Here is a 24964-nt window from a genome sequence, read left to right as displayed (position 1 = left end):
TCCATAAAACCTGAATATAATTTGCCCCCAGGTCACCATAGAGCCTCCAACATGTCATTTTTAATACTTTCTGACTTCCCTACTCCGTCTATGGAACTCAGTCAAGACCATTTGTTTCCAATAAAGTTATAAATCTTTAAAAACGGGTCACAAATATTAAATTTAAACTTTTTAATGTAATTTACTAACACAGTGGGACAGTGTATTCCCTAGCACTCAAATGAGTGCACATTTGGTGTACTAGATCATATTTACAGCACAATACAATTTGAAGACTCAAAATAACTTACAGTGCCCATGTTCATTATAATGTAGGAACAAGTCAACCAGTGTATTGTGGTGGAGGCAGAAATTTAAGATGTAGATATGTCTAAACCAAAACTATCTGCACAGATAGATGCCATCAGAAGTGAGAAAATATGTTTCTGTCATTTGGTTGAACTGATCCTTTACCAGAAGTGAAAATTAGAGAAGAAAAAGAAGATGGACCTAACTATAAACATGAAAAGAAGACAAACCGGCTGGCCATACATTTTGTGTGCACATCAGCCATTGTCTCGCGCCCCATCCCCCTTTTTTGGAGCATTGTCACGACAGCACGGCCGGGAGTGGCTTTATAGAGTCAGCTCATATGGGAAAAGGGACATGTGCACTCTCGAGGTCAGTCCTGACTCCTGAGGTCCTTGGTGGGTTCAGTCCTTGAATCAGCCTTATACATTCATGACTGCATGACAGCTGTTTCTCTGAAATAAGGAATGTGTCTTGTGATTTACTTTGTGAGTTACTTTTAAACAAGTTAAGCTTTGGAATCCTGTTCAGTTTATTGGCAGCTCTCACAAAGGTTGAAAAAGCAGAAATGACGCTTCCCACGTTCTTCTTTCTTACATATTCCATAAATAGCTCTCATGAGCTAACAAATACTTGAAAGAAAGCTGTGGGTGTCAATAATGAATGGACAGACACATAGATTGATCAATATGTTTTTACAAGGCCAGAAAACTATCTGTAATACAAGTATTTAATTAAAAAACAGAATACAGCAGTGATGAGACTTATATCTGCATGGTGCAAGGACTTCGAATATATAAAAATACATACAGCAGATTTGTACATTCTAGTAAACGTGGATAACATTTGGATATGAGGATGACTGATTCTCTGTTTGAAGAGTCAGTGGATCACAGAACAGTCTCTTCCCTCCTCCACTCCAAGGCTTCCCCTGCAGCCTTCGGTGCTCCACTCTGGCTGTGTTGACTCTCCATCATGGCTGCCACTTTCTGCTCCAGCCTCCACACGTGCTCCCGGTACTTCCTGCGAATGTGCCGGTACGAGCTCAAGGCCTTACTGAAATGAAAGACACCCAACAAGATTCAGTTTGAAATGACAAAACTGACGTAGCTTCAGTTGGGGATGCAGACAAAGACAAATCAGTACTTGTGAGCTTGTGTGAGCCGAGCAATCTGCTCTTCATTGTCCTTCCTGTTGCCGTCTGTGAGAGCTGTGTTCAACGAGTCATGGACTAAAGCCAGTCTCTTCTTCAGGGCTTGTTCCCTAAAACAAGACAAAAATGCAAAACAAAACTGTAGGATCAGCTGAAACAGAAGGAGGAAAATTGTGTCTGGCTATTAATTTTGTTTAAGAAACTAAAGATGTTTCCTCACATAACTCATATATGAGAATCATGAATGCCTTTTATTATGTTCCCTTCACTTCAGTGCAAATGTGATCTAGAGTGTTAACAGCAGTGATGTGCTGGAGTATTAGGAGTATGCATTACTCAAGGTCAGGACACAAAGATGCTCTCTGAAGCAGCTGATTGGAAAAAACTAGAAGTCTTTCATGTTAAAAGTCTGAATTTTTGCTGATACTGTAACTTAGCAACACATGAAAACCAAGGAACAGATGCCAGATGGATACACTTCCTTCACTGACATCCATCAGCTAACTTGTTATCACAGGAAAAATTACTTTCATCTCTTGTTAAGATGTCAGCATATAAGATAGATGATAGATGCTTTTATACAAAGTTTCTAAAGAGACAGGTTCACAATCTTAAAACAACAGTTTTTCCCCCCTTGCTGTAATCATTTCTTCTGTTCATATTGGCTATTAAAAGATCTTCTTCAAATGTACTTTCAATGTAAGTGCTGGGGGACAAAATCTGCAGTGTGTCCATGCGTGATTTTGAGCAATAATGTATTTAAAGGTTTATCTGAAGCTAATATGAGGCTTCAACAATCAGAGCAGGTGGACATATAGCAGATTTACAGTATTTTTAGCATAAAAACCGACAGTGTTTTTCCTGTTGAGCTGCAGTGGAAGTATAGTAACAAAAAGACAAACTTAAGCACTAAAAAGACTGTATTGTTGAAGGATATCTACTTGATTTGACTCATATGGACGGCTGAAGCTTAATAATAGCTTCAGATACACTTTTAAATACATTGTTGCACATAAGGAGGACTGTAATCATCTAATTGTAAGTATAAAAAAGAGGAATAATTTTCACAAGAAACCCCTATTTATGTTAATTTGGGTACCTGACTATTGTTATAAGAAATACTTGAAAAATTGTGAACTCGTCCTTTAGAGAAAGAGAAACTGCTCCTAATCTGTGTAGTGTCGGCACCATGCTTTAAAGAACACAGAAGCACTTCCTGTAAATGATTAAATATATGAAACATGAACGGTTTCCTTTTATGAGGAAAAGACAACGTCTCACCTTTGCAGGACAGCCTGCAGCTCTTTGAGAATGGGTCTGCCCCGAGGACCGGTGATGTCTCTGTCACTGTAAAGTTCAGCTGCATTCTCACAGTGCCTCTGAAACACCACATTCAATTAGGATGGTTTTTAAAGATGCCCAAAAAACACCTCTTCCCTTTCTAGTTTTTCTAGTTTATAAACTGTATTCACCGTAATCTCAAGTCCTAACCTTTTCAGCTTCCAACCCTCTGAAGTTGAGATACCTTAAAGAACCTTTAATTGTTTGATTTGAACCTGATTAAATGAATATTTTACAACAAAGCAAAGCAAAGATTAAAGAAAAGCCAAAAATAACTTTTATGAAGTAGAATTTTTTTGGGGGAAAATTTGGATTGGAAAAGAGCAGAATAACATTCATTAAGCCTCATGGGAAGCCATTTTGAGTTTGGTCGAATTAGCAACAGTAACAATATAATGTCTTCAGTGGGGATCAGTGGGGAGTAAGACAACACTCACTTAAGGCGAATGCAGCGCACGTCATGACCCGTCTGAGACACTGGATACAGCTCTAGTCATACAGAACACTGTGTTAAGTAGTTTCCTGTCACTTCTTTCTCCTCTGACAATGACAGAGGTGCGGTATAAATCTGTGCTGCGGCGACAGGACAGCCCAGCAGTAGACCTTGTGGAACCAAAATATCCCTCTTGGCCTGGAGGGATTCTGCTTTGGTAGATGTGTGATTTCCCATGTGGGACACCCAGATTTGAATCGGGTCTGTCACAATAGACCAACGTCCTGCTCCCTCTTGCTCATTTCACCTTGACTTTGAATTATTTGAAAATGTAAAAAAAAAAAAAAATGTCAGTGTTGCCGCTGTAGGAGTCATTCCTACCTGTTGTTCAGTCTTTCGATCCTCCAGCTCCTCTCTGAGGTTTTCTGGGATGAACACTCCAGCTGCTTCTTGGGTCTTCTGGGCCATTAAACTCCACTCCAGACACCTCAGCTCTTTCTCCTTGAGGCGGATAAGAGCTCGCAGATCTGACATCTCCTCCTGAACATAAAGAGTTAAACACAGGAAACAATACAATATACAGGAAATTTGTATTGTCTCTGTAATTGTATTTAATAGGATTCACCAAAGCCAGAAATCTTAACATGCTAAACACAGGGCTTTTAAACTAATAATTCAGAGCAATTTTAAGGTTTTTACTTTTTACCAACTGTTCCACCAATGAAACGTGAGGACTATGCAAAACTTTACAGCCACTATAGCCTACTATAAATGTTACATGAATATAAGCATGTATGTAATGTATTGATAGATTAGACCCTCATATTTTCAGTCATTGAGGTCATTTTCAAATAAAATACCCTTTTGTAAAATACCAGTACAATGCAAAACAGAGTATACAACTTAAACCTTAAATATTTGGTGTCTCCAGAGCGGTAGTTGTTAAAGGAATAGTTTGATGTTTTGGAAAATTCCCCCACTTGCTTATAATTACATGAGAAGATCGATACCACTCATGTTTGTCTGAATTAAGGTACAACCAGGAGACAGTTATCTTAGATTAGCATAAAGATTGAAAACATGGGGGTATTGCTTGCATGTCTTTGCCCAAAGGTAAACTATAATTTAATTAAATATAAATTGTTTGTCATTGACTGGTCTTTAAAATGAATTCAGCTGCAAAATAAAGAAAACACACTAAATCCAGTTGACATCTGTCTGCCTGGCGTTTGTATTTCTGGCTGTAATAATGTTTTAATGCTGCCCTCTTTGCCAGGTCTCTCTTGAAAAACTGTTTTCAATTTCAACAAATCTTTAATTCTGGTTAAACAAAGAAAAAATGAAAAGCTAAATGAAGTGAAGACCTGCTAGCAGTGTCTCATACACGTATTAAAACTCAAGCTTTTTTTTTTCATCATATAAACACAACACACAATAGACACACAACTCCTACCCTGACAGAGATGAGTTCATAGAACAGGGGCGCTTTCTCTTTCTTGGTTTCAGGTGCTCTTGTGTTATCCTTTGTTATGTGTCCCCCTCTCGTCCCAACCGGGCTACCAGTGTCAGGGCTCGTTTTGCCCTCTGCTCCTGGGCCCGGTTTAGAGAGGCAAATGGCGGCCCGGTCCCTCTTAAGGCGCTCAATTTGCTGACGGAGAAAAGCCTCTCGCTCCATCAGTTCAGGTGTCCTGTGGGGTTACAGGTAGTGAGTCACCTGACAAAAACTTAATCCAAGGAATCACCATATTTGAATTAGATTTAGTGAAATTGATTGGTAAATTTCATTGATTCATCTTTAGATTTTGAAACATTTAGTGAATACCATGTTGATCCTTGGTGGGACAGAAATATCCATGCAATATCTGTCAACTTTGATTCTTTCCATTTGCAATTTCAGTCTGTCAGTTTGACCTGCTGTCATCACTGACACATATTTTCCTTTCTAACACTGCCTGACTGCATAAAGGGAACTTTAAAACATCACCTCTGCCCTGTGTGACTCTGTGTTTCCGTCTCCTCTGTGACCCCTGCTGTTGAGAAGGAGGTGGACAGCTCTTCAGTTCCCATTTTCCTGAGCTGAGCTGATGGACTGCCAGGCTGCTGCCTGCCACTGGCTGCCTCTGATGAGAGGAAAAAGCTGTGAGCCTGACTGGAGTCTGTGTGTTTGTGTGTGTGGGTGCGTGTATGTCTGTGAGTGACATGCATACCTACTGTACATGTAAGTGAATTTGTGCACTGAGTTCTAAGCAGTGCTAAAAAGATGTATTCAAACACCTGCTGAGTCTGTCTGCAGAGGAATGCTTTGCTGCTTCTTGGCATCATAAAGTGACAGTAGCTCGCTGTAGGCCTCTTCACACTCCTCACTGTCAATCAAAACCACGAAGACACAATGCGAGCACGCAAGATGAGAAAAACTCACATTGATATAGTTATATTGCTGACCTGTGCACATTCATTATTTTGACACATGTCAAAAAACATTGTAATGCTGACAAAGAATAGGCATATGTGTGCCGACAGGGCTTTGTACTTGTGTGACTGGTGTGTTTTATGCGTGTACCAGTATCGGAGAGCCATCTGCAGGGCAGAGCAGTCAGCCTCCACTCTGTTTAGTGTGATACTGATCTGCTCTGTCTCTCCCTTCTTTCGCTCCAGAGCTGCAGTCAGACGTTCATTCCTGGCCTTCAGCCTCTCGATGTACCTGGGACAGTGGGGGAGGGGGGAGGATGAGGGAGATCAAAAGACTATAAACAAAGGATTTTATGAATACAGCTTGAAACTTCTATGGAGGAAACAATTTAAATATTGACTATAATCACAACTGACAGGGCCAAATAACCCCAGTTTCATGATCAAATGAAAATTAAGCTGGGCCTAAAAAACAACCTTCATGTGCTACTTTGCCTAGAGGATCCTCAAAGGTCAAAGTAGCCATAATAGGTGAAAACTATTAGAGAGCAAGAGTTTAATAACTTGCAAACTTGAAGGGAACCTTGATCATGGTATAAATAATAAATCTTACAAAGACGAATGAGATTCATTCATGAAATGAATGTTGAAAATAATGTTGCTTTTTGTCAGGTCTTCTCAGCCAGTCTTCTACAGTATGTGAAGTGATTTCTATTTCTTTGTCCTAATATACATAAAATGGAAATAAATTGAGTTGACATATAAATATAGGGTAACTATATCAGCTCAAAAAGTTAAATAATGTGACCAGAGTTGCTCCTCAGTCTCACCTGTTGAGCCGCTCTATCTCAGTCTCAAGGCTGATGGGACTAGGACAAGGACTGCCTGAGTTCACAGAGCCCAGTGGAGAGCTGTCCCCACCAGGAGACAAAGGTGCTACAGCTCTGGTTCCTCTCCTGAGGATTAAAGGAGAGCCAGGGAAGGGAGGAGAAGCCCAATCTGGACTGAAAGCTCCTGCAGTGGAACCACCTGAGGGCCTGTAGGAGGGAGAGCGACTGCCGGACCTCCGGCCTCTGTGGTGACCCACCACCTGAAAGACATGAGGAACGGTTTCATTTTTATTCTTGTCTGTGTAAACTCAGGTTTCAAAATCAAGAATCATACTGAGTTACCACAGTCATACAATATATGATGTTCTATCTAAGATTGATACATTTAAGTCAGCAAACTGTGAGCAAGAGTAACATAACATGCAAAATTAACCACAGTGATGTATATTTCAAACCATACTATGATCTGAGCCTCCTCCTCAGTTTTCGATTCCACTAAGAGAGTATTAAATCTGGTCTTCTTCATAAATGCTCCATAAATTAGTTCCACAGCATTTAAGGACATTTTAGTTATGATAAATTACTCAAGAGGAAGAAACTCAAGCAGGAGCAGTGACTCCTACCTTGTTTTTTTCCTCTTCCATCTGGCTGATGGTGCTTTGTGCTCTCTCCAGCTCCTCCTGGTGACTCTGTAAGCTGCCTCTGGGTGCAGAGACATGCTTGTCCTGATCCAGCATCTCATCTTGGTGCTGGTCCTTTGTCAAACCTGAAGGACACGAGATCCCAAACTCTTTTTCCATCTCCTCCAAAATCTGCAATCAGAGTCCCAAATTACTGAAGGGGCTGATAAAAATAAGCTGTAGCATCAAATCGATCAACCAAAACCTCAATAGACACAGCAATACTTGTTTTTCCAAGAAGAAAATGTATGACATCTTTGGGGTTTATATCAGAAAGCTGCTAGGATACTATTGAAGGGGTTTGTAGTTATAACTTAAAAAACCCATAATTAATTTGTTCCTGTCTTAATACCTGAGAGGCCTTCACCCAGCTCTCCTGGGCTGCTCTCAGATGCTCCTTTTGCTTGTCCTGGTCAAAAGCTGTGATGGGGGCAGCCCAGGACCTCCTACAGCTGATGGAGTCCTCCACTGATGATAAAGTGTCCTGGAGTTTTGTCCAGATTACGCCACTGCCCCCTAGGGGAAGACAATTAAAGGTGCAATGAATTATATTTGATAAAGTGAGGGGCAGTTTACAGCCTTTTCCTTTAAAAAGAAGTAACATGGATTTACTGTTCTCAGCATTTTGTGTTTTTTATAAATTATTTTGATGTTCCTTGTGCATTGTTGTGCAATGTTTGTCTTGCATTTGTCCTATTTAGACAAAAAACATTGTCTCTTGGTCTGGTGAGGAAAAGGTCAATGATATACAGCAGGTGCACAGGATTCACAGCCTGCTGAACAAACAGACTGTTTACACTGTGCTTGTACAAACCTTTCTCAGTCAGTGGAAGTTTAGATGTGGCAGCAGAGGCAGTGATCCTTTCTGGGCTGCCTCTGACCAGCTGGTGGGACAACAGGTCTGGAACCAGAGGCCTGGATGGTCGTGGTGGTCTCAAAGCACCTGGTTCACTGTAGAAGAGCAGCAGCAAACATACGTAAGTGCCACTGTGTTTATCGTGACAGAAGCTGTAAGCTGAACTATGTGGATTTTATTGATTGATGCATGAAGAAATATATGTTCCTACCAAAATGCATTGTAGTAATTTTGTGGATCTTATTAGTGCTAAAAATTGCAAGAGGAAATCTACACGTTTCATCACACTTCACTAAAGTTACCTGGGTGCTTTTAGTGATCCCATCTTCTTGTTCAGATCAGCGATGATGCTGAGTAGGGTGCCCACTTCAGCCTCACATTGAGCCAATTCTGCTGGTGAAGGCTCACCCTCAGGGTCAAGGGTCATGTGGTCGATCTGGGCCATCACTTCCCCATCATACACCGACCCAGTATCCAGGCTGTCACATCTGATCAGGCCAGAATCCTGCAGAACCATAATGTATTCAGATTATAAAATAACTTGGTGGGTCTTATTCTAGTCATGTTTTAAAAAAGTGTTGCAAATGTCTTATTTTAAAATATGTGTCAAAAAATTTGCAGTCTGTGAATAATCCTTCTCCAGTGAAACATGACTGGTAATTAAATTTAGCAAAAATAATATCTCAATATCTTCGTATCTATGTATGAAATCTCTTATACTCTTGAACTGGAGTTTTTGTACTGTTTAGCGGCTATTGTTTTGAGCAGCGGAAAAGGAGGAAACTAAAACATCCTGAGATCCAACATCCTGCTTAGCACATATTTGTGGACCAAACCATCTTTTGTTGTACATATAGATTGTCAGCTAAATGCCTAAACATGAAATTAGAAGCAAATGCCTCTCTTTTATTCTTCTATAAACAACATTAAGTGCCAGAAAATATGCCAAAATGATAAAATTTCCTTTTAATCACATGAATTTCAACATATATTGTGGATACAATAGTTGGCAACATGCATAGAATTCCTTATTCCTAACAAGTCCAGCCAACCAACCATTGATCTATTATACCAAACCATTTTCTAATCAGTGAAACAGATAGGCTATCCAAAAACATGCACAGGGCAAAAAAGCAGAGAAACAGCTTGTGTAGATCACCAGATAAACACTCATAAGGTACACCTACTGGCAATTTAGTGTCTCAGTTTATGGGAGGATGTGAACTGAATGCTGCACTGAATGAGCAACATTGTTCATCAGACCTCCATCGGCTAATTTACAATGTTCAAAACATTCATGACTTCAAAACAAGAAGCTATAAATTCTCTGTAATTATCCAGTTTGTAGATCATGTGTCCATCTGCTAATTTGCAAAGTTCAAAAGAGTTATGACTTTAAAATGAGAAGCTATAAATTCTGTGTAATTATCCAGTTTGAAGATCATGTTCAAACGTACCGTTTTTAATAATAAGGATGATTTGGACTCCATTACAATCTCAGAGACTTTGTCAACTTAACCCAAGTTATGAAACACCTCGTACGTAAAGCCACATGATTTCAAAACAAACACTAAACCTCTCGATCATGACTTACCTCCATACTTAGCTCTCGATGACTGCAGTAACTCCTGTTGTAGCCGTTCACTGCCTACAAAACATTTGACAAACTGAGGAGATGTTTTCTTTGCTTCTTCTGTTTTGTGGTATTATATTTTCCAACAGTTAGTCAGCTGCTGCTGCTGCAGTCTACTCTCTGCATGTCTTCCTACGGGTGTTTAGTGTGATGAATGAAGTCAGTGGAAAACACTCAGAAAGCCATCCCCACCCATTCCCTGTCACTTTGTGTCCTTTCCTGTTTTGTCCAAAGTTAGCTTCCATGCTTTTTTAATAGTAGACTATGACCAATAGTTTGACCTCTGGATAGAAAAAAAAATAGAAAAAGAAAAAAAGATTCAATGATGTTATGTAATTAAAAATGCATGAAGTGAAAATCTATTTGGACTATGACATATGATTTTTGCTTAGTTTATCTGACTTATTGAAATACATTTACAATATGTAATGAATGTAAAACCTACACAGTGAAGCAAATTTACTCAATAGTGAAGGAATATTGGTATCATTACACATCTAGGCTACATATTTGTGCATTAAAAACAGTTACAACTGACAAGGCCTTTACTAGTTTTGGTAAGTATGATATACAGCAATACAGATTCTCTCATCCTGGTAACGGGATGTATCAGGAAATACTTTGGGAGATGCAGTACAGTAGCCAATCATTTGCTACCTGACAAAATGTAAATATATCACTTCTATAGACCTGATACACAAAATGCATAGTATTATACATTACTTACCTTGTGTTTCATATTTACTCAAATTGTTATAGCCACTACTGCCGTTTGTACAACTGTAATTGCCACTAAAATCTCCAAAAATAGGAGAAAAAACTGAGAAACTGACAAGAAAACGTTTCATTCCCTATAAACTCCATTACCCACAATGCCACCAAACTGTGTAGTTCCGGGTTTGATCATTTCCTGTGAGGAAGTAGCCTGTTCAAAACAAACGCTAAGTTAGCTCCTCGATTAAATAGCCTGCAAACTTTCAATGAGTTTTACGATATTTCAATCCTAGACGCATAGCAGCTACAAATCACGTAAGTCTACCTTTTATTTAAACATAAAACACTTAATTCGTAACTATTCGTCTGTTTTGGTGTAATTTATGCTAAAAACGCTAAATGCTAACAGCTCAGCTTGTTACTGCGCTGTCATCAAACACCTGCCTGATGAGGAGTTGTCTTAAAACAGTGTTAAAAAGTGTCCGCTGAAAAGGTTATCTACACGGTCATCATTCCTCCTGTTCATACTGGTGATTTAAAGATGCCTTTCAAATGTGCTTTTAATGTGTTTCCCTGTTGAGCTGCCGTGAAAGTATAGTAACATAAAGAGGGACTTGGGCACAAAAAAAGACTGTAACATATAAAGTTATTTACTTGATTTGACTCATTTGGACAGCTGAGGCTTCATATTAGCTTCAGATAAACTTTAAAATAAATTTTTTCACAGAAAGAGGATTAAATGTTTTAGAATGTGTAGACTTGAATTTGTGGTTGTTGCAGGTGTATTTTGAGGGACAGGTGGAAAAATGAGACCACACATTATATTTTAATGGTATTGATGACAGTAGATGCCGACCACTAAGTAATCACATATGTTACGATTTAAAATGTGTTAATAAACTTTCTCTGCATGGCTTAACTATCTATCCACCCTGCTAAACTCATCACTTCCACTTCGTTGACATCCTTTGAAGAGCTCTAACTAACTATTTTCTTAATTCATCGATCCATAAAATGTCTTTGGTCACTCTTCAAAATGTCTTGTGTTGTCTGACCAACAGTCCAAAGATAGTCAGTATATTTTCATAGAGGAGCATGACAACCAGAAGATATTCACATTTGGGAAGCTTGAATGAGTCAATTTTTTCTTTAAAATTTCTTTAAATGATTATTATGTTGCCATTTAATTTTTCTGTTGGTTGACTAATACATTAATCGAAAAATTATTGCAGCTCTAATCCTGTGTATCCATGGAGACGCCTGAGCCTGGCCCAGCAGATGGAGAGGAGCGTTTGGTGGAGTTGCGACCACGGACACGCTCCAACCCTGAAGGTGCAGAGGACCGTCGCAGCAGCACTGGGAGCCTCGGAGGCAACAGTAATCCCAACATATCTCAGCCCGCTGTGGGCAGTCGTGTTGAGGGGGAGGGCGAGGCTTCGACCAGTGATAGTCCTCCGAGTTCCACCACCACGACCGTCTCCACAGCGGCCGCTCAGACTGCGGCACCTGCTGCTGCTGCTGCAGCAGCGACGGCTGCCGCCAGTGTCTCGATGCCGCTATCTACTGCTGCTGTTGCAGCCAAAGAGAGGCCAAAGCCCACACAACAGCAGCCCCCCCCACTGACAACCCCTGTCCCCCAACCAGCAGAGTACCAGCTCAAAGTTCCCCGCGTGAACTGCCCAGAGAAAGTGGTAGGCTCACATTACAGTTCTGATAAGTTCCACATGAAAATCACGGCTTATTCTCACTACAAAGTTTAAATGCTCGGTTGTTGTCTTTCTCCCTAATAGATTATCTGCTTAGATCTTTCTGAAGAGATGTCTTTACCAAAGTTGGAGTCTTTTAATGGGTAAGCTACTGTATAGTGAACCTTCATTCCCCAGTGATAGTGTGCTTCTGTGTGATATTTGTGATTGCTTCCTAATTTGACTGTCTTTCCACTTAGGTCTAAAACAAATGCCCTGAACATATCCCAGAAGATGATTGAGATGTTTGTCAGAACTAAACACAAGATTGACAAACGCCATGAGTTTGCCCTGGTGGTTGTCAATGATGACGCTCTGTGGGTGAGTTAATGAGCCTTTTAACCTGCTCTTAAGAATAAGAATGATAATAATAATAATAATGATGATAAGAAGAAGACAAAGAAGAAATGTAGTTTGTACTGCACATTTGCAGTGAATTTGCTGCATGCCAATTTACACTGTGTTTTATGTTACGTCTTTTAAATATATCAAAACAGAAGAAATAAGCAATGAATATCTAAATCACCATATTAAAAATTCAGTTTAGTCGCAGCTCACATGACAACCACTGTTGCCTGTTGTCATAGTAACACAACACACTCTCCAGCTTGGGGGATTTGCAGGAGCTCAACAGTCAGGAAAAAAGTGAAGGTCAGAGCAGCAGTAAAAAGATTGAGACGGTAAACAGAGCTCAAAGAAATGCTGAAACATCTCAGATCTCAACACAGACACGAATCTGAGCCGACTGACAAAACATATTATGTTGCTCTCTGATCGCTGCTAAACATAAAAACAAGACAAGAGACATCCTGACAGTGGAGTCACACCTGCAGGATGTTCTTTCTCTATACATCAACATCTCACATGTCCCATTAAAATGCCTGAGGCTTTAAATATGAGCTCATTTTAACTGAAGAAAATGAAAGAAATACATACGAACATATTCAGTTGTTTATTTTAAGTCATATTATTTATCTGTGAATCTGTACAGCACTTGTTGACGTTTACTCGGGAGTGATTGAGAGTGAGCTTATATTGAGAGTGAGGTCATATTATTTAACTAAATAATGATATAATACAGCCTAATATAATGTAATATAATTTCTTTTGAATGGGTGCCATGGTTTAAAAAAGTTTGGGAACCATTGATATACAGCTACCAAATAACATGTCTACACAAGACGTTTTTCCACTTTGCTGGAATATTATCGTTTTTACTTCTTCTCATTCACATGTGTTTGTGTCTCAGCTGTCAGGCTTCACGTCTGACCCCAGGGAGCTGTGCAGCTGTCTGTATGACCTGGAGACTAATGTGTGCGAGTCCTTCAGTATCCTTTCATTCAGAACTGAACCATTAAAATAAATTCTCTAATATGAAGTGATAGAATAATACAATAAGTTCTCAAGTTTTAGTCTTAACTGTCCTCTGTAGACCTGGAAGATCTTCTTAATGTGATGTAAGTACTGTCTGGCTTCAAACATGTTTGCTTTAAAGAACATGACAATAACAAGGAGGGTTTCCAACTGAGGTTATTTCTTCTTTTCAGTCGTCAGAAGATCGAGCTGCCGTCGATGGAGAATGTTCAGACCATCCCGCCTCCATACGTGGTGCGGACAGTGCTCATCTATAGCCGTCAGGCAGGACAGCTACAGTTCAACCCGTCTGAGGCTGTTAGTGTAAGTATGACGCGGCTCACTCATTGTTTCTTTATTTATGTGCATTTTTCCATCCTGAAAGATTTGTTTTCTTTTTGTGTGTTCTCGGATGCTTTTATCAGTGTTGTAACAGTACTTTGAAGTGGAATTCTTACGTGTTCTTGTGTCTTGCTCCAGAAAATGCTTCAATCTCCGTACTTTTTCTTTGACGTTGTTTACCTGCACAACGGTGTGGAGGATCAGGGGGATGAGACCAGCTGGAGGGTGAGTGGAGAAGCTGATGAAGCGAGGATGATCCTAAATTAATCCAAGCACCACTGTCCATCCTCTTAAACATGCAGAGTGGGGATTTATATATAACACACAATGATGTAATCTGGATATGTCCCTGCTGCTGCATTTAAACTATGTGGTCTTTTTTCTGTCTTTAGGACAACTACACCTCTTTCTGCAACCTCGACTCAAAGGGCCTGTGTTATCGCTTTGAGGTTTCCCTGAATGGACCCGCCATCGAGCTGCACAACTGCATGGCCAAACTCTTGGCTCACCCCTTACAGAGACCTTTCCAGAGCCATGCATCTTACAGCCTCCTGGAGGGGGAAGACCCCCAGGACATTGAGGCTACTGTCTAGAACTGGACTCACTCGAAAAACCCTGCTTCTATGGGAAATGCACACTGTAGTTTAACAGAAAAGGACTGGGGTTTCATAAGTACAACTTATCTATTTTTTTCCCTTAACTTGCTGTGGAGCAAAAATAATCTTGGTTTTCAGAATATTCGGAAAAACCAAGCAATGTTCTTAAGGAACAAGAGGGTTTAGAGGGTGATATTAACACAATCACTGTGTTTCAACAAGAAAATGATTGAGAGACTGATTGTTTGAGGCTTAGATAATGATTTAATTATCTTATTGTTAGCTGTAAAATTGGATATCCTGGTGACACATCACCTGGATAACATCACTCTTGCACATGGATAACACCATGCTGAACAATCTTGTGGGTGTGGTAATGAAGTAGATGTCGGAGACCTGAGCAATGGTAGAGAAGAAGAAGATGAAGAGGAAAAAAAAAAAAGTAACAGTAACAGCATGACACACGCTTACATTAGTCCCTAATTTCTTTCAGATCTGATCAGACCACAGTGATGTGTATGTAAGTCTTAAAGGGTGAAAACAGTGCAAACAAATTGCAATCGTGATTGTTTTCCAATAGTGGGATTATTTAGACTTTGAAGTAACAAACTGGAATATGATGTACTGTATCACAATGGTCATACTTTCTGTAATATTGCCTTTCCTTTTTAGTTGGTAATTTCCACCTTTGTTGCCTATTTTAATTTTTAATTTTAATTTTTTAAAGGGTTGTGTTTATTCATTTGTTCATTTGTCACTTGTGTATATTACACAATGACAGAATGTACCTTAATGCAGATGCGGCCTGATTTGATTAATTTTTTTCTTTTGACAGTTATCTCTGTAGTGTTGATGCTTCAATTGTGAAAAAAGGCCCTTCATACTGCCAGTCTAGTTGCACTTGAATCATACTGTACAGATGAGCCTTCTGAAGCTGTTTCTTGACATAAAAAAGCATGTTTAATCATATTTTTCATCGTCATATGTTGAATTTTGTGTCTGTGCTTTATGCATTCTCGTCACGAGATGGCAGCAGATTTCCTCTGGAAATGAGGCAGATACTGAGCTCAAAGACCTTGTCGAAGAAATGGAGTTACATATTTATAAAAGCACTACATTATATGTTCAAAGCAAATGTTTGTTTGTTCTTTATTTTGTTTATCTGTATTGCTAAAATCTACTGATATCATTACTCTGAAGCCTTATATTGTTGAACTTGTAATGACATCATGATTAAGCAGTTATTGTATATGTTATCTCTTATCCGCCTGTGTCACAAATATTACTTCAATGGTAAAGATATATTTTCCTTTATAATTAATTTGTCTGGTCACTTATCTTAAGAAGTGTTTTTATCTTGGTCTTTAACCATTAGGTTTCCTGTTGTTGTTCAGAAGGTGATCCGATGTCTGTCCTGCCTCCTGATAGTCACTCATTTTCTGTCACTCTTACACGCCTTCATAAATTAGTTTTTTTCCGGTGAGGACAGGTTGTCAGGGAGACAATGGGGAGCAGGAAAAACCCGGGCCCAGAGGACCTTTCCCCTTTCACACCCTTCCCCAGCAGAGTTGTGCGTTCCCCACGTCATCACTTGCAGATAACAGCACGGGGGTGGGTTTTTTTTTTTTTTTTTGGGGGGGGGGGGCTGTGTCTGAGCTGCGGGGAGAATTTGTTATTCCCTCATCCCTGAAGAATGACAGGTCCCTATTGTTTTCATTCTTTCACTCCTCCACTGCCATGACTCCTTTCCGTGCCTGCTTGGGACAGGATATGGTGGACATTTTTGTTTTGTGTGTTATTCTCTGCTTTTTCTCCTTACATGGTTTACTGTGTTCATCTATTCAATGGAGGAATGTGATCAGGAACTCTGTGTAAATCCGCCATAGCTATATATATATATATATATATATATATATATATATATATATATATATATATATATATATATATATATATATATATATATATATATATATATATATACACATTCCTCCATTGAATAGATGAACACAGTAAACCATTTTATCTATCTGTTTATCTATCTATCTGTCTATCTGTCTATCTATCCATCTATCCATCTATCCATCTATCCATCTATCCATCTATCCATCTATCCATCTATCCATCTATCCATCTATCCATCTATCCATCTATCTATCTATCTATCTATCTATCTGTTGCACTGGTGACGGATTCTTCCTAGTGTCTTGAGATCATGTGCTCAGCGTGGTGGAAAATAACTGAGCACACTTACTGAAAGACTTTATTTAAGATACTTCTACTTTTCTTTGAGTATTTACATTTGATGCTACTTTATACTTCTGCTCCACTTCATTTAAGAGAGCGTAATTGTATTTTCTTGCTCCACTACAGTTAAAATTACTTACAGATCAAGATTTTATACATAAAACAAACGATCATTGAAAAAAAGATGTATTATAACATATATCCAACTCCTGTTAAGGGGTCCTGTGTGTTTTTGGGGCTCTACCCACTCCCCTTCGTTTTATGATACTTTGCCCCATGTGAACACGGTATAAACTACAAGTACGTTTTAAAACCAGATTTTGAAACACACAGTCACAAAACCAGGGTCACCATGATTGGGTAATATGCATGACACATCTTAGGTTGATATTGTACTTATAACAAATTTACAGTTAATCAAGTTACATGCAACTACAGATGTCACAGCTTGGGGTCTGGAGCCCTGAAGCAGTTGCTCAATTGGTAATCAAGGCTTGGCTGAAAGTGTATCAGTATAAAGTAGTTAAAATTTGCTCTATTTTGACCGGCTACAACACGGCTACATGCATCCATAATATTAATTCAGTAATATAGTGCATCATAGGTTCTTCTGATACTTGGAAGTATTTAGTGTGGACTTTTATTTAAGTAACAATTTTGAATGCAAGACTTTATCATGAGGTGTATTTTTAAACTGTGGCATTACTGATGTAAATAATACAAGTACGTCTTCCACTTCTGTGTCTAGACTAAATAATAAAATGTGTCAATCTGCTCACTGTTATATATTGATTTTTATTATGTGATACGTAGAGCACATTAATCACATATGTTTTCTTTCTATGTCTTTCTGATAAGTGATTATCTTGTCTAATGACTAATATAGCACATACACTGAGGTGTAACTACAGTTATTCCCCTGAAGCCCACCACTCCAAACAAACCATTGTTTTCCATTTACTTGGAACATTTTGACAGTTTGAGCGGCGGTGCTGCTGGAGGCTGTAACTGTGACAGAGGTCAATGAGGGAGGAGAGGAGAGGGAGGTGAGGTGAGGGCTGGGCCAGGATGGACTGGAAGTGTGCCTCCTGCAGCATTTATAAACATGGCCCCTTTACACACCTAAGGGTCATTGTTTACATCCATCCATACATGCCATTTCTGTCTGGCAGAGCTGTAGAAGACTAATGATCATCTAACTTCAGGTTCTTTTTCCATTTCAGCTTGACTGGCATAGACTTGAAGCTTCAGCACCTGTTCTGCAGAGAAGACCACATCAAAGGGGAAACCTTGTGGATTTTGGCTACCAAAAAAAAAAAAATCATTCCTGTTTACATCTTCCAAACCAGCTGCCATCATTTCTCCCCCAACAGCCATGTACAGTTCCAGCTACTCCAGGGCCAAGTTTGGCCTGGAGGGAAAGGAGCCTCTTCACAGGCCCAAAGGGAAGAGTTGCGGCTACTACATGAGGATCGTCTTCTTCTTTTCCTCTCTGATCCAGTCCCTCATCATCGTCAGCTTGGTGCTCTTCCTCATCTATGGACAGCCCGAGAAGTCTGCAGAGGAGAAGAGAGTGAAGGTCAGTGATTTGTTCCTGCTCATTAGTTCAGAAGTGTTGTAAGCCAAATAAAAATACTCAGATTTAAATAATTTCTGTTTGATGTAGGTTCTCAACAAAAAAGTTAAAATACCCTGTCCAAAATTTTTAAACTATCATGAGTCAAAGTGAGGTAACAATAAGCGAAACACATTTTTTTCACTGGAAGGGGACTGTAAGAGACTTAAGTGGGCTTTCTGCAGCAGCTCTTGACAGGATTCAGTTTTGCAGAATCAACCATCACTAACCCTAACTCAGTTGTTTCTGACACAAAACACTAAGACATTGTATTGGCATTATATTTTTTCATTTTACAATGTGATGATATTGCATTCATATCTGTGAAATACATTGAATCTGATGATGCTGAATGATTTGTTGTCATGAAGGAGCTGGGGCTGAACTTCAACAAGCTGAGTGAGAACAACATCCAGCTGAGGAAAGAGAAAGGGGAGCTGGGAGCTCAACTGGCAGCTCGCACAGCTGAGAAAGGTGCTCTGGAAAAAGAGATTGAGAAGTTGAAGACTGATGCCAACAGCACAGAGTTCGGCTTAAAAATTAAATTAGTAAGTACATGACTTGATTCATGTAGGATATTGGTTGAATGTTTGCATCTTGTGAAACACAGAAAAGTTAATACCAGGTTTTTGCTAGACTGTATTGAGAAGCAGGTAATTTTGTGAAGCTGTTAGTTTTCATTGCCTCTAAATTATATTTGAAAAATGTTCTTTACAGCAATCAAGGTTTTTACCATGTGTTGGTGTTGGAAAGGATACAATATGAACATTTCCTCAAGCATTGTTGTAGTTTTCCTACCATGATAATTAAATATGTTCTACAAATCATTAATCATCCTGCAAATGTTGTTTTTTCCTCTTAACAGGCTAACTGTGAGAGGACGACTGCAACTACACGTAGCATGATGATGCGGTGTTCCAACCCTCCGATACAGCCTCCTGTCATTGTCACTTCAGGCGGTATGTACTCCCAACCCCAAGTTTAATACTAAAATATCGCTTAAACATTGCACAATTACTCTTCTGATAACTATTCTCTCCAAATGTTGCACATGGCAATAATTAACATATGTGTTTGTAGTTCTGCAACATACATCAAATGATCAAGTTAGTATTCAAATAGAGTAAAGAAAATATTCATAAAACGCAGAAAATGGCAGTGTTAATAAAAGTATAATTTTCAATTTACGTTTTTCTGTGATAACACCGTTTTTTCCCCGAACTCTTCAGGTGAATTAAAGACCTTGAAGAGCCTCAATGCCCAGCAGAGCGCCATGATAAACCTCATTGAGGCAAACTTCACCCAGATGGTTCAGTATCTGAACCAGGAGAGAGACAACGCCCTCAAGGACCGAGACACATATCACCAGGATACCATCACCCTGCGCAGGGATAACGCCATGCTGAAAGAACAGCTCACCACCTACTCCAGGTATCGCATGTTTGTCCTGTTTCCTTTGTGTGAGTAAATGACCATGAAACGTTATAAGAATAAAGACATTAAAGGTTTTATATGTCTAACTAGGAAATGCAAAGAGGACTTTGCTCATTCACTGGACGGCATCCAAACGGTGACCAGTGATTTCCTGAACAAGATCAATAACCTGTTTCCCCATCAGCTGACCTTTCACCTCACTTGTGAGCGCCAGCAGGAGCAAATGGAGAAGATAAGAAACAGCTGCACTAATCTGTCCAGAGACGTGGAGAATAAGTTTCAGATGTACTTAGACAACGTGGGCAACAAGGTGTGTGCATGCAGCATATTTTCTGATTTTACAAGATGTGACCCTTTGAACTTGAATTGTCTAGGTGTTTTCCATGTTTCAGATCTGTTCTCACATCTGTCTAGCCAACTTTCCTTTAAAATATGCTTAAGGTTGATGGAATATTACAAGAACAATTTGGATGGGAAATCAATTTCTCAAGGGAGGAAGTCTATCCGCTGCATCCTTTTTGATGAATCTAGCTAAAGAGACAGCCTAACCCTCTGAGGGATAAAGTCAGGGTCAAAGCGGAGGTGAAGCATGAGGCCCTGCTGACACAGCAGTCATGTGAAGGACAGCAAATACATATCTTCAGCAAATATATGTTTTTTTTTAACTCTAAAAAGCAAGATTTCATATAGATACAACTCTGAGTGAGGAGACAAATATAGTTTTAGTGTTGGAACATATTTTCCCATTAGCCATTAATGATTTTAATTATGTGCAGGAAAAATTTGAACACAACTTTTCCAAAAATGAATTAATGAAATGTGCTTTTGCCTACTTTGTTAGTAATAAGTCACTTGTCAGTTATTCAGCTTTTTTACATGCAGGCAAAATTTCCAACAGATATTTTATATTGACACATACCAGAGCCTAAGCAAATAAGTTTGTAATGCTTGGACGTGGATGGGATTTACTCAAAATGAATCATGAATGCGCTACATTTAAACTCAGTTGAAAAAGCTCTTAAAGATACATCATGTATGATCTGTTTTTTTGGACATTTTATTATATCATTGTTTGTGTTTTGAATTAATTTTTTATGGAGTTTTGTCTGTTCTGTGGGTAAATAAAAAAAGTGGGGCCAGAGGAGGATTTACAAAATAGGCCCCATAAACACACTCTGAGTTACAGAGGCAGACAGCCTGAGAGATGCCACTACATTACTGAGCACCTGAGCAGAGTGGTTATTTTGTGATCAGGAATTTTGGTCATTTTTTGAGTTTAATATTTGCAAATTTAATGAAATGATCAAAACTTAAAATATTTAGTTGCTAGGATCTTATCCACCCGTCCAAAATGTTATAAGTCAGCGATTATATATATTTCTAAGCAGATTGATTGTTGTAGAAGCTTCTTGTGACCACAGCGTTACTTTATAATGTAAATGTGAAAAAATCATAATAGGTCTAAATATACTGTGTTTAGGTTTGTTAACATTCAAATTCATCAAACGTACTTTTCCATTGTGTGGATACATTCCACTGATTCAGCTGCATACTTTGGAGAGTATAATTACTTTGTGTTACAGGTCCTCTATGGTTTATTTAGAGCAACATTAACATATAGTTTCTGCCCCTTAGGGAGACATTTAGTTTAGATTTCATTCTTACATCACATGTACGACATGTACCGCAGCATGACGTTGAGGAAAATGAACATTAACAAACACTTATGTTGTCAACATTCAGATAGAAATAGACACAGTGAACAAAAACAGGTACAATTATGTAAAGGCACCATCTGTAAACATATTTGGTGCTGTAGACTAAATGACACATTCTTCATCTACAGCAGATTGTCGCTCTCAGGGGCCTCTCTTGATACTCTCTGTCAGCATGCCTGCTTCTTTCTGCTGCAATTTTTTGAAAAGCATATATTTAAAAGGAACAACATGACATCAGATGAATAGTACATAACATTTGTTTTTTTTGTTTTTTAAATGATTTTCTTCTTCCAGGTTGCAGAGATCCAAGGCCTGTCAAGTCGTCTGGTGGTGCAAAACTCACACATGGCCACCGAGCTGAAGCAGTGTCAGCTCAGTCGCAGTGAGACACTCGCCGATACCGCAAACCAGCTGCAGCTCAAGCAAAAGAATCATGATGACCAGGTAGAGTATATTTGTACACAGATGTGTGATAGTACAGAATTGTATATTTGTGAGGGTGGAAAACAAAAGCATGGGGTTTTAAAGGTATGACTGCTAATTTACTTTATTTTTATGACTATCTTTATTATATTTTCTATTATTTTTTACACAGTTTTCCCTTTAAAATAAAACATGCATATTTTGTTCAGATGGAGAAATTACTGATAGAGCAGAATCGAATGAGAGACCAGAAGAAACTGCAAGAGGACAGTTTGGCACTGAAAGAGAGCGAGCTGAAGACTCTGAAAGAGATGGTCTCTGCTCAGCCCAATTGCAAGGTAAAGTACATACTGGGGACCTGCCATTTATTCTGTGTATACATGTGAAGGGGAATCAGGGAAGGCAGCACCCGCAAATGGTTTTAAACCTTCATTCACTGAGGACAAATGATCATTTTTGTGCCCCAGTAATGCATGTCTGCTGGTGTTTCAGCATTTTGCTATTTCTATTTTTTTTAAAGTCAGTCAAGGGATTCAAACCGGCAACTTAGAGGTTAAAAATGATAAAAACTCCTACTTTTAAATGTCTTGTGTTTGATTTTCTGAGCATATTCACAAGAGTACCATTCACATTTCCACTCTTAACTGAGATTTACTCCTCTGATTACATGAACATCAGTGCATAGAAAAGTGTTGTGTTGTGTGTCAGCAGAAAAGAGGAATCTGAGGGCAGCAGGAACAGGAAGGATGGGCTGGGAAGATAACAAAGGAAAACAATTTTAAACAGAAGTTCCAAAAGTGTCTGTGCAGGTGTCAGAAGAATCACTACAAATCAGTGTGTTTGTGCCACTTGTTAATTAATATTATGTGTTTTGCAGTTGGGTCTCCCAAAAGCTCTTGGCTTTGAGGTGGGCTCACAGCCGAACAGACAAACTGTCCCCAACTGGTCTCCTATTGGAGCACCTGTTCTCAGAAAAACTCCAACGGTAAATTTTATATTAGATTAAATACCTACTGTATCAGATTCCTGTTTTTACAATCAGTGAGTGGAGATGTGATATGATATTTAATCGTAATTGTTTTCTCTTTCAGGTGAGATAAAATGAACCACACAGATGGTTTCATTCATTCAAAGCACCGGTATTATGCCAGAGCGATCAACGTTCTGCCTTTAAGGAATTAAAGGACATGTAAATAATTCTGGACATACTTCACCAAACACATCCTGTAAATATTTTCACTCCACATTAATGACATATCTTGTGCTTTTGCTCTGTGCATGCCTCATGTGGCTCCACTCTGAGAAAATTTTTGTTTTTTTTGTTTAAATATTTGCTGTGAAAATGTAAAAATGTTAATGACACTGCTGTAAATATGTTTTTTCTGTAAGTTACTCACTGTGGTTTGTGTGGTTAGGAAAACATATATTGTAAATAATTTCTTTATCTTTTGAATTAAACTTTTAAACTGAGCACAGAGTAACTTTATTGTCTTCTTTTGTCTCTCTGGTATTAAAAATACACCAAAGAATCAGACAGACTTCAGGCAGCAGCTACACACTTGTATGCTATAAACAGAATACTCTTTAAATAGCTACATTTATGTTTCCTACTATTTTTAGTTTTAATTTCTCCCAAGTGCCGGATGACAATACCGACATCGAGCAAGCCATAAACACTTTGTCACACCCACACAAGCAATCAGTCTAAAATAGTCTGTCAGAAATAAGAAGTCAGAGATGTGGTAGGAATTAGACTTAAAGTTGCTGCTTTTATGACTCATTCAGTTAAAATATTCAGACTGTAAATCTATTTATTGCCCTTTTCATGGTGTATTTCACATGTACATTAGATGTTATATGAACTGTTCTCAGGCTTTACTACTTCCTTTTCCTTTCATAAGCACAACGTGATGAGCACATACAGATCCGTAGCTGCACAGGGCTTTCTTGGAACATTTATGTTTCCTTAATATCCATAAATATAGCACATTGTTTGTGAAAATTGTGTGTTCAGTATGATGCAAGAGAATACTGACATATAATAAAACATAATTATACATCTATAGGCAACACATTTCAAATATCTGAAATGCTTTTAGCAACTAACTGAAAGACAAATGATTGCAGATGATGTTACATTCAGTAAAAGTGTTTCATGGCGGTGTCTGTTAGGAGTTTGGACACCTCAGAGTGAGAAATGATCAGATTTATTTTTGGTTTTTTTCAATTTTCTGTTTTTTTTATTGTATTTAGTTAGTTTCATATGTATTTTTTATTGTGCTTATGTACATGATCATTTATTTATAAATTATAACTTTTTATTCACAAATAAATGTATCAAACTAAATGGAAATGTCAGCATTTTCTATTTTTAATTCTTAAAAAAAAAATAATAATGTTTCAGTATGTGGGACTATTTTTTTTAAAAACTCACCCTAATTTTACAGTGTTTAAATCTGAATGTTTTTATTCAGATACTGTGATTATTATAAGATTATCTGGATTTATTACACTGTGACAAAAATGTGGTTAATCTGGATTTTCTGGGTTCACCAGAAATATTAATACATTTAATTGGTGAATCATGATAAATGTTAATTATACATTTGCAGTGATGAAAGAACAAATGTTTTCATATAAACTGCAGTGATAATTTGCAAAAAGTCATTAATTTTTTACTTATATCAGAGCTTATATCAGAGCTATGGATATGGAAAAGTTCTACTATGATCTGGACAGGACAAACATTAGCCCCTCCATTCTGTATAGGAAAACACGCAAAGTCAAACTCCCAGGCTCACTGCACTGATGGATGTGAGTGTTACAGGTGAGTGAGTCTGTCTCCTGTCCTCAGGAAATCCTTTGGACTGTGTTAACGGCAAGCAAAATAGTTGGCAAACCCCGAAGCCCTTGAATCAACTTTTAAGAGAAAGGACGAGGAAGAAGGCGAGGACCATCCTGGCAGATAGCTCCCATCCTCTCTTCAGCCAATTTGAGCCTTTGGGCTCCAGGAGGTGCTATCAAGTCTATACTATAAATGTATTTAAGAAGTTCTTAATCCCAAGTCCCACAGATATTGACATTAAATGTTTTTAATGTGTAATGTGGCTTTGTCTATGTATTTCTTTTAGTATCTGCTTGTCTGTATTTATGT

At 38.5% G+C, this 24964-nt stretch overlaps 3 protein-coding genes across 7 annotated transcripts; 2 read left to right on the top strand and 1 right to left on the bottom strand.

The window, feature by feature from the left end:
- Positions 1–985: 985 nt before the first annotated feature.
- On the bottom strand, positions 986–8514 carry ushbp1 (Usher syndrome 1C binding protein 1). Its single transcript, XM_062424099.1, has 13 exons — positions 8293–8514; positions 7949–8085; positions 7487–7650; positions 7078–7266; positions 6455–6714; positions 5776–5916; positions 5490–5578; positions 5200–5335; positions 4669–4903; positions 3597–3755; positions 2723–2820; positions 1435–1551; positions 986–1344 (listed from the first exon to the last, which is right to left on the bottom strand). Exons 1-13 carry the CDS (start codon positions 8505–8507, stop codon positions 1179–1181), a joined length of 2106 nt encoding a protein of 701 aa, XP_062280083.1. The 5' UTR covers positions 8508–8514; the 3' UTR covers positions 986–1178.
- On the top strand, positions 7986–15342 carry babam1 (BRISC and BRCA1 A complex member 1). Of its 3 annotated transcripts, none has more exons than XM_062424101.1 (9): positions 7986–8111; positions 11570–12028; positions 12128–12186; positions 12283–12403; positions 13332–13410; positions 13515–13539; positions 13630–13759; positions 13916–14002; positions 14170–15342. In XM_062424101.1, exons 2-9 carry the CDS (start codon positions 11588–11590, stop codon positions 14368–14370), a joined length of 1143 nt encoding a protein of 380 aa, XP_062280085.1. In that variant the 5' UTR covers positions 7986–8111; positions 11570–11587; the 3' UTR covers positions 14371–15342. The 3 variants fall into 3 exon arrangements, with proteins under 3 accessions (XP_062280085.1, XP_062280086.1, XP_062280084.1); XM_062424102.1 differs by lacking the exon at positions 7986–8111 and adding an exon at positions 8414–8534; XM_062424100.1 differs by lacking the exon at positions 7986–8111 and adding an exon at positions 10554–10652.
- A 2401-nt stretch (positions 15343–17743) lies between these two features.
- Positions 17744–23221, top strand: plvapb (plasmalemma vesicle associated protein b). 3 transcript variants are annotated; one of them, XM_062424526.1, is made up of 9 exons: positions 17744–18199; positions 18607–18783; positions 19101–19194; positions 19465–19666; positions 19760–19979; positions 21682–21831; positions 22020–22148; positions 22688–22795; positions 22902–23221. In XM_062424526.1, the coding sequence occupies exons 1-9, from the start codon at positions 17996–17998 to the stop codon at positions 22908–22910; spliced, it is 1293 nt and encodes a 430-aa protein (XP_062280510.1). In that variant the 5' UTR covers positions 17744–17995; the 3' UTR covers positions 22911–23221. The 3 variants fall into 3 exon arrangements, with proteins under 3 accessions (XP_062280510.1, XP_062280509.1, XP_062280512.1); XM_062424525.1 differs by lacking the exon at positions 22902–23221 and having other exon boundaries at positions 22688–22844; XM_062424528.1 differs by lacking the exons at positions 22688–22795; positions 22902–23221 and adding an exon at positions 22522–22552.
- Positions 23222–24964: the final 1743 nt, after the last annotated feature.

This window comes from Scomber scombrus, chromosome 8 (assembly GCF_963691925.1).
Source record: "Scomber scombrus chromosome 8, fScoSco1.1, whole genome shotgun sequence".
NCBI lineage: Eukaryota > Metazoa > Chordata > Actinopteri > Scombriformes > Scombridae > Scomber > Scomber scombrus.
The sequence above is the reverse complement of the archived record's forward strand: the minus strand, read 5'-3'. Positions and strand labels throughout refer to the sequence as shown.